Source organism: Carassius carassius, chromosome 19 (genome assembly GCF_963082965.1).
Source record: "Carassius carassius chromosome 19, fCarCar2.1, whole genome shotgun sequence".
Classification (NCBI taxonomy): domain Eukaryota; kingdom Metazoa; phylum Chordata; class Actinopteri; order Cypriniformes; family Cyprinidae; genus Carassius; species Carassius carassius.
In genome coordinates, this window is record NC_081773.1 from 16,507,981 (window position 1) to 16,517,501 (window position 9,521).

At 35.0% G+C, this 9,521-nt stretch overlaps 1 protein-coding gene across 1 annotated transcript in view; it reads left to right on the plus strand.

Annotated features, from left to right (window-relative positions):
* The window catches only part of col6a3 (collagen, type VI, alpha 3), a 44,702-nt gene extending 37,709 nt beyond the window's left edge, over window positions 1-6,993 (plus strand). Inside the window, exons 56-67 of the mRNA XM_059500790.1 lie at window positions 57-758; window positions 871-970; window positions 1,141-1,193; window positions 1,289-1,549; window positions 2,170-2,250; window positions 2,460-2,531; window positions 2,711-2,782; window positions 2,968-3,042; window positions 4,321-4,506; window positions 4,941-5,003; window positions 5,969-6,157; window positions 6,255-6,993. Of these exons, the coding sequence (XP_059356773.1) occupies window positions 57-758; window positions 871-970; window positions 1,141-1,193; window positions 1,289-1,549; window positions 2,170-2,250; window positions 2,460-2,531; window positions 2,711-2,782; window positions 2,968-3,042; window positions 4,321-4,506; window positions 4,941-5,003; window positions 5,969-6,157; window positions 6,255-6,295 (1,895 nt within the window). The 3' untranslated portion in view covers window positions 6,296-6,993. The remainder of the gene's footprint in view (window positions 1-56; window positions 759-870; window positions 971-1,140; window positions 1,194-1,288; window positions 1,550-2,169; window positions 2,251-2,459; window positions 2,532-2,710; window positions 2,783-2,967; window positions 3,043-4,320; window positions 4,507-4,940; window positions 5,004-5,968; window positions 6,158-6,254) is intronic.
* The last annotated feature ends 2,528 nt before the right edge of the window (window positions 6,994-9,521 follow it).

Below are 9,521 nucleotides of genomic sequence, written 5' to 3' on the forward strand. Positions count from 1 at the left end.
ATATTCAAATGTCGGTTTTCTTTAATCTTTTAATTTTTATTTTTATTTTTTGCCAGATTTCTGTGCCCCGGATCAGATGTGTGATTATCCCCCACGAACTGGAGTCCGGGGCCGGAGGGATCCCACCACTGACTTGGACATCGACATGGCCTTTCTTCTTGATAGTTCAGAGAGCACCTGGCCCTCCGTCTTCACAGAGATAAAGCAATATGTGGCTCTAATGACCGAACAGCTAGAAATGTCCCCTGAGCCAGCCAGCACTACCCATCATGCTCGAGTAGCACTTGTTCAGCATGCACCTTATGAATACTTGCACAATGGCAGTGGCATTCCCATCAGCGTGACCTTTGGTTTGACAGATCACAAGTCACCAAATAGTGTTCAAAGCTTTCTACTGGATAAGGTGCACCAGCTTGAAGGAGGACGGGCCCTTGCAGATGCTCTTGAAGCCACTGTTGAACATGTGTTTGAGAAGGCACCACATCCCCGCCATTTGAAGGTATTAGTTCTGTTGGTGACTGGACTAGTTGAACTGCATGGGGAGAGGATAATAAGGGCTGCCACTGAAGTTAAATGCAAAGGATACTTCATAGTGGTGATTGCAGTTGGAAAGCGGTTTAGTCCAGGTGATGTCCGTGTCTTGGCCCAAGTGGCAAGCGAGCCTTCAGATGTGTTCTTAAAGAGGGTGGATAAACCTTCAGGCTTCTATGATGATCATATTCAGACATTTGCCAGACTGTTGCCCAAGTACCTTGGCCGTAAGTCAGAGAATTGTTTTAACATGCTCAAAATATCCATTGATGTATTAGCCTGTAATTTTGTACCAGGTACCAAAAACTGTTGTTGACAGTTTCATTTTTTTCTGTATAGTTGAAAACGCTTTCTACTTGTCACCTGAAGTCTCTAAGAAGTGTCAGTGGCATCTAAGTGACCAGCCACACAAATCCCCATTCAGTTTGCCAAAAACAGAGTGAGTATATTTATGAGCAACATGTTCTGAAACCCGCATATGTCCACTTTCTATGTTGCATCTGCATAGATCGAAAGCAATTCACAGACATTATGAGTTGCTTAATAACTTAATTCACATTAATACTGAGTTGATAAATTGCATGAATGTTGCTATGGTGTCTTTTCCAGGATACACCAGACGCATCATAGACAGCAGGATGTTCATGACAGAAAACATAAAGGTACTGACAGTAGGCACTGTAGGTTGTGGGTATTTGTTTATAGAGACATGTTTGGGGTTGAATTCTGGTCACATTGTGTGTATGTTGATGTCCAGAAACAGATATGGAGAAAATGCACCTGGTTAACGTCACCTCCAGTGGATTCTCCCTGCAGTGGTTGAGTGGTGATTCGAAGGCCACCCATGAGGTTACTGTGACTCGCCTGAAGGATCATAGTCTGGTGCTGAGGAAAAATGTGACCGGCAGCCATCTCTCCATTTCTGAGTTGGAGGCAGCCGAAACTTACCATGTAGTGGTCAATACTCACAGTGTCAATGGTCATGTTGCCAGCACCTACAAAGGCATTGTTCCCACAAGTAAGTTCATGTTTTTTTAAAGTAAATTATCAATTGATTAATTGACAAGTAATGAAATTAAAAGAAATGCATTACATGAACAGCTTAAAAAAAATTCTGTCATCTACTTCATTATGAAGAAGTATGATTTTTATGTATTTCAGTGGAACACATAACTAGTGATGTGCTGAGTTTTCCTCATCTGCATTTGTCAGGAAACACAGTGCACTTTACTCCACAAAAGGAGAAGAGCTAGGCTTAAACCTTATTTGGTTAGTGAAGGAGATTTGTGGCCTGTTCTGGAAGACAAGATTTTCAGTGAATAGTAATTTATGACCTGTTTCTTACAAAGGTTTTGGGTGTCTTCAACTTGTAGACCGCAAATCATATGGGCAGCTACTTTTTCTTCTTTTGAAGCTGACCGGCCCTAGTTCTTATTTTGCAAAAAAGCAGACTGGATGTCCTCATAAAAAGCAAATTTTTAATGATTCCTGATCATTAAAATGTTATAATTTCAGCATCAGTAAAGTAAATTGATAACCTAATTGTATTTATTTATTTATTAATTTTCACAAACCGTTCTTTTAATGTTGGCAGTGCAGGATGACATTACCTTTATATTCATTCTTCATATTAAACAGAATCAGCACATCTGAAGGTCCTTACTGTAAGTGACGTGATGGGGATTGTGCCCACTGCACCCTTGAGTAAACCAGAAACAAGTAAGTGACAGAATTAGCTTCACAGATCATGTCAGGTTTTTTTTTGTTGTTGTTGCACATTTGATATACTGTAGTACAACAGAGCTATGTGTTTTTTCTTTTATAACTCTAGCTTCCATATTGTTACATACAGGTAGTATAGAATAAGAATACTTTAAATCTTGCCAGAAAACCTATGATGTAGTTAACCTCAGATTTCTTTTGAACAGAATCAGCAGAACAGAAGGTTCTTACTCTAAGTGAGGTGATGGGGAATGCACCCTTAAGTAAACCAGAAATTAGTAAGTGACCAGATTTTATTTCTGAATATAGCAAAACATGCAAAGCAGAGGAAATAATGTTTTTAATAGACCTTGCTCTCTTACGGTACATAGTTGAGAGTTTGATAAGAAAGCATTCACGATGACTGAAAACTATGATTTCTGCAGGATCTAGTTAACCTCAGATTTATTTTGAACAGAATCAGCAGAACAGAAGGTTCTTAATCCAAGTGAAGTGATAGGAATTGTACCCTCAGGTAAACCAGAAATTAGTAAGTGAAAGAATTTGCTCTATAAGCAAGATGATTTTACTCCTATATAGAGAAACAAGTAGAGCACAGCTTTTGTATTTGGAATCATTCTTAGAGCATTCTCCCAAGTAGTAAAGCCTTAACGTTGGCTGAAAGCCATTAAGTTTTTGAGATCTAATTAACTGAGATCTGGTCTTTTTGAACAGAAATAGCAGAACAGAAGGTTCCGAGTGAAGCAATGGGGATTGTGTCCTCTGCACCCTTAAGTAAACCAGAAACAAGTAAGAAATTCTAAGGATTAACAGCAGAAGCATCTTTGCATGTTAAAAATTTGCAGGTTTTTTTTTTTTTCGTGAATTCTAATCCACAAAACAAACAGCACATGGATCAGTTCAGTTTTTTGTTTACCTGTTTGTGAGCAAACAAGTATACTATTTTATTTTTGACTTGTTTAAATAATATATAAGAAAGCAGCTTTGTGAGTGCTGTGGGATAAAATAAAAAAAAGTTCTTAGAGGTTTCCTGTGTTTTAGAAAAGTAAAAAAATCTAATATATCTGCATATACAATATTCTTTGCACTGATTGTTTTAAAGACAAAATATATACATTTGTGAAGTCAGAGCAGCTCACAAAACTGCATTTTAAGGGTATTTTTTAGAGTTTTGAATCTGCACTGTAAGTGATTTTTTTATTTTTGGACTGAGGCTTTCGGCATTGCAAAACAATGAGATCATTGTTTTTATTAGCTGGCAATAGAGAGTCCCGTTTAATTCAGGGCAGTTTGACTTTTAACATAAATGCATCTACAAAAACTAATAAACTAACCTAAGTTGTATTGAACTAGAGATTGTTCGACTTGACCCACTAACAAAGTGCAATACAATGCAAAGGGAAAATGGTTGTTTCACATAAAAGGCAGGTTTACTCTGTATGGGTTATGAAGCAGAGATTTGTGAAATGGTCCCAGCACAGACAGAGTTAATGAGACTGACATCACAGTAATTACCTGCAGATGGCTGATATATAGCACATAAATCAAATGAACCAGAAAAGGCATATAAAATATAAATGTTTCAAAGTGCTTTTTCAATCAAGGTCCAATGACCATTTATTTGGACTGACGGGGCTTATCCACTTCAGCTGTTATTTTGATTTTTTGAGAATTAGGCATATGCAATATTGGACCCACCGGTGGGTCCCCAGAGTTGATGTGGTTAAAATACTAATGAATGCATTTAGAAACATGATTCCTATTTTATCCAAAGATATTTAGAAAACTTAATAATGTCTTTGTAAATAGCAAACTTTGCCTTTTGCAGGTATAACCTATAACAAAGTTTCAGCATTAAAGTTTAAATTCAAGCTTGACTTGAAAATGACATGATTTTCATAATCTTGACTTTAATACAGCTAACCCACTCAAATAATTAACTAATTCCTCTAAACAAGCTATAGTCACCTAATATTTACTGACTATTTGTTCTGACAACACTAACTTTGTCTTTCCTCTTTCATGATAAACCCTCTTTGTTTGTGTCCATTTGTTTGCATGTTTCAGTTAAAAATCTAATGGACCCATGTTCACTTGACTTTGACACTGGACTGCCATGCAAAGATTACCAAGCTAAGTGGTACTTTGACAGAAAAAATGGATTCTGTACACAGTTCTGGTATGGAGGTTGTGGAGGAAATGACAATAGGTTTGAGACTGAGGCTGATTGCCTCAAACGCTGCATGAAGCCAGGTATGTGTGCCATTTGACCCCTTGACCTGATCACTGCAGCGATTGATTTATCCTGTTATTTCTATTTCAAAAACTTCATGATTGAGCCATAAAATTATTAATTATGAGTATACAAGTTGCAGTACTCAATGACTTTAATCCCAAAACAAGATGAAACTGAAACAATCTATAGCTACAAAAGTAGATCAATTATTAATTAGATGGCTAAACTAAAGAATTTACAGCACACTAAATGCAGTGCCTTTCTCAATGGTACAGTGATGTATGATCCACATACTAACTCTCCAGCACACAAATATAATGTTTGTTCTATTACTAGCCTATTATTTGGCTACTTGTGGCTTCTAGAATACTTTCAAAGAAGGTACAATAAAATGAAAAATTGGAAGATTCTTGAAAAAAGCTAAACTTTTTTTTTTTTCTGACAACCACAGTGTCTGAACCTAAAGCAAGTGAAGAGCATGTCAAAGCTGTTCTTCCCCCAGCACCAGCTCCAGGTCAGTCCACCAGTTAACTTCTAATAACCCTTTCTTCTGTGTTTTCAACAGTCATGAAGTGTTTCAATTCTATTACAAGACCACATTCAAAAAAATGCTAACTGAGAGAAACAGATTTAAAATTCAGATTAGATTCCTTGCAGTAATGTCAAGTCACCTTTTATTTTTATATTGGTTTATAGCAATAGAGATTTCAAAGCTGTTTCACAATATTAAACAGGAAAGTACTGAATCAATGATACAAACTTTGCAAAAGAGGCAAATACAAATCCTGCTACAGGCCTAGCAGCTGTATCAAGACCATAATGTCATTATTCAGTTCAAAGTAAGTACAGTGTTGGTTCGGTTTAACTGTGTGAAGTTAATTTGTCATGAAACAAGTTCAATTTGGCAGTATGTATCTACAGTATAAGACAGTACTGTTGTTATTCAGTTCGAATAATGCCTGATTCATATGAATTGGTTTACACAAGAAATATCCTGTCATGGATAATAATGCGTAAAATATGGCCCATGTTCAGATAAAGAACTGTTTTCTTGTGAAAGACCTTGGCAAGTCAAGTAACTTATTTTCCTTAGTGACCAATACTTTTTAATGATTCCTGGAAATAATTGCGACTAAATCCTAATGTAAATGTTGTGTTAAGTGAACTGAAAGGTTTATATAGCTGTTGAAATTTTTAGGGTAAAATATACGGTTATAAGAAATCACTTTGCAGTTGACATATGAAATGCCACTGTCCAGAGATCATAAAACCTGTATGCAGTATAAAAAAAAAGAAATATATATATATATATATATATATATATATATATATTATTATAATATTTATATTATTATAATATTTATATTTATATTATTATAATATGTGTATATATATATATATATATATATTAGCAAATAATCAGATACTCAATTAAAATCACTGTCTTTATTTTCTCATCCTTGCTACACCCTCTAACAGCTGCCCTGCGCTTCAGTGTGGATATCTGCAAGTTACCAAAAGAAGAAGGCTCCTGTACTAAATTTGTGCTTAAATGGCATTATGACCCGCTTAGTGGAAACTGTGCCCGCTTCTGGTACGGAGGATGTGGAGGGAACCAGAATCGATTTGATACACAAGATGAGTGTGAGAAGGCTTGTGGAAAAGCAGGTGTGTTTACTTCTAAAAATAGCATGTCAAGGTAATTGTAGTGTAAGTATTGATTGATAAAAAAAGGTATCGCTTTAACATTGTCTGTTTTTAACAGCACCTGTAAAACAAGGGATCATAGCTGCAGTTAAAACATAGGAATTAATGAAGATTGTAAGCTAACCACTGACAACACTCAGAGGATAGAGCACCTAAAACAAGAAGCACAGCCACAGCCAAGATGCCTGCACTGGAGCTTGTAAGAGGATTGAAGAAATCCTTGAAGTAGTATTTTCCACATAAGAAAAAAAGAAAGAAGCATAACAAGATTTTTTGTTTCGTGCTGGTGCTACATTCAGTTTATTAGAATTGTTATTGTTTTATTTTTCATGTGTGTGAGGGTTTGAATAAAACCCATTGTAAATGTAAATTTTTTTTAAAAAAATGTTATGCTATTTTAAACATGTGGTTTGCTTGTGGAAGTATCTTGATAAAAACATATCAGTAAATCTTTGTAGTTATGAGAAAAGGTCAAGACGATTTAATTCCTTTTTTGTGTTTTTGTTTTTACTGCTTGAGAGGAAGAATTTTAATTGCTCTTTCTGGTCATATCGCTGGATATCTCCACTGACTCTAAAATCTCCAAACAAATGTTATTTTACTGTTTGATAACATGAACATCATATGAAACCAAGAAAGTAATTTCTTTAAATATGCATTTTTTGGAGCCATTGCCTTGCACACAAGTTTTGGTTTCAAAAAGAAATTGGAATGTATTTTTTACATTCCATATGTTTTGGGGTGTTTTTTTTCACTTGGAAATGGGCAGATATAAATAAATTACTCTTTCTATAAAACTTTGATTTTGATTGTGCTTTCTTTTTTTACTTTTTGTAATGCATTACAAAAGATTCATGTTTAAAAGTGATTTTACTCTTGCTGTGAGTCATGCTGAGAAGAGTATCATTTTATGACTCTGATCATTCACGCCAAATTCTGCAGAGAGAACAAGAAATAAATGAACAGATGTGGCCTTTGCATGCTCATAGGAAAGCATAGTGTAATTCAAGACATACTACACTGGCAGCTTATATTTCAGAGATACAAGATTCTCCCTTTCCTTTATCCCGCATACATACTGTAAGTTCAGACTTTGAAAAATTATATAAAAAGAATCAGCTTGTTGAAAGTGCAGGAACCTGTGCATATTAAAAAGAGGTAAGCTTCTGATTTCCTCTGTTCCACCAAAGCTGTAATTTCCTCTCTCTCCTGTGAACAGTTGACTTTTTATCACACTGGGAATTACCCCAAATCAAGACTGTTTGTGGAGGACAGACGGCTTCATTGGCAGATGTTCTATAAATCAAGTTCTATGGCAACTAAAGATAAACTTTGAGAAACATTTCACTGTGAACTCTATGTGACCCACTTTAGAAAGATTACAATTTCTTAACATTTTCAGAGTAACACTGCCACATAAAACTTTCCAAAACTAGTTCCAGTCTAGTATTTATAAAGTTATTGTAAATCGCTTAAATGGGAAAGGGTTTCATCTCCATAAACTGTATTTTTCCATTCCTAAACTGTATGTCAATCCACACATTTTATAAACAATTTACAAAGCATCTCTTTCTGATATGTCATTCACACGTGTTGCATTTTCTTTTTCTGACAGTCTGTTTGTAAATACATCACAGCAGCATATATGCATCCGGAACAATCTGTAGCTAGTTATGTGGATTTTGCAGCAGTCCTTGTGGCCCCCTTCTCATGCTGAGGCTAACTGTAACTGTTAGCTCAGGTAGATGTTACATTTAGATATTGGGTTGGGTTAAGGGATATAAGATATGGTCATGCAGAATAAGGCATTAATATGTGCCTTACTAATAAACACCTTATATGCTAGTAATAAGCAACTAGTTATTAGTGAAAACTGGTCCTTAAAATAAAGCGTTACCATAGTAGGATGTTATTACATTCTTCTTCTGGTTTAGTTAAACAGAAGTTGTTTCTTGTGAACTACTGGAATGAAAAAACAATGTACAGTACTGTTGACAGTGCTAAATCAATAGTGTATTTCATTGATATTTTTATGAAGATTTTGCTTCGCTCCTGCATCCTTTTTCATAGGTCTTACACACCCATACTAAAAAGATTTCACTTCAATACTCAGAATTTTTAGGAATGTGGTGCCTTTCAATATAGAACCATTCAGTGGTGCTTTAAAAGTAGTCAATATATTTGCATTCCATGCATATATATTATCTTTCTAATACTGACCTTTCAAAACGTCATACCTGATAGTTGATTTAATATGTGTGTGTGTGTGTGTTAAATATATTCTCATCTCTCAACAACTATTTTTAGGCATCATGAAACAAAATTTAAAAAGGAGTGGAAAAAAGGGAAGGATTCATTTGTACACAAAGTGGCGGAAAAAGCTCTAGCAGTGTGAAGTAGATACACTCTGAATATTAACAGGGGATTTCAAAAGGTCTACATGGTTCAGATGTCTGTGCAAGTTACAGAGTACTTCTTGTTCTTTTCTATCTATTCAGATGAGAAGTTCAAGCTTTTTTGCTCTGTGACTTTTTGCTCTGAGTGTATCCCAGGCTCATTGAATGACTCATCCTAATGGGATTTTGGCTTTCCATGGATGCAATAAAAACGAAAACCAACCATATATTTCAAATCATGAAAGGGCTCACCATAAGTCCAATTTATCTGCAAGCTGCATCACAAAGCAAAACTATCTCCATTTGTCTGACTGTGGGAGCCAAGCATTTCATGGCACTGGCACCGTATCTGTCTCCAAGGTCATTGGCACCTTAGTGTAACATGATTTGTCTACAATTTGTTACACTTTTTTGTTTTGCATTTGATGTGAAGAGGCACTAACAAATCAAAGCAAAAATCAATATGTTGTATGTTGTTGAAGGTTCAAGACATTTGTGTAAAACAATAACTTTTACAATGTATTTAAATCTCATAATTGTAGTTACTAATTAGATAAATTTTCTTTTCTTTTTTTAACATTTATTGCTAGGAAACTGCATTGATAACTTATTATTATTTATCCATTTAACCATTTAGTATTTACCCAAAGTTCAAAATTCTGTTTGAAGATCAACATGGAGGTTAAAACGAGAAAAACGTGTTGTGTGAAATGTTTTGGGGGAAATTGGCTAGTCTTTGATCATAATTATGATAAACATATGTTTAAATGAAAAAATAAAAAATTACCTTAAACTGTAAGACACATTACAGTTTAAATAAGTAAAAACAAAGTATCTTTAAACTTTAAGAAACATTACTTCACGAGTGCATAAACATTATCTATATCAAGCCATAGATGTAATCAATGCATTTTGCTGTTTAGAAGAAA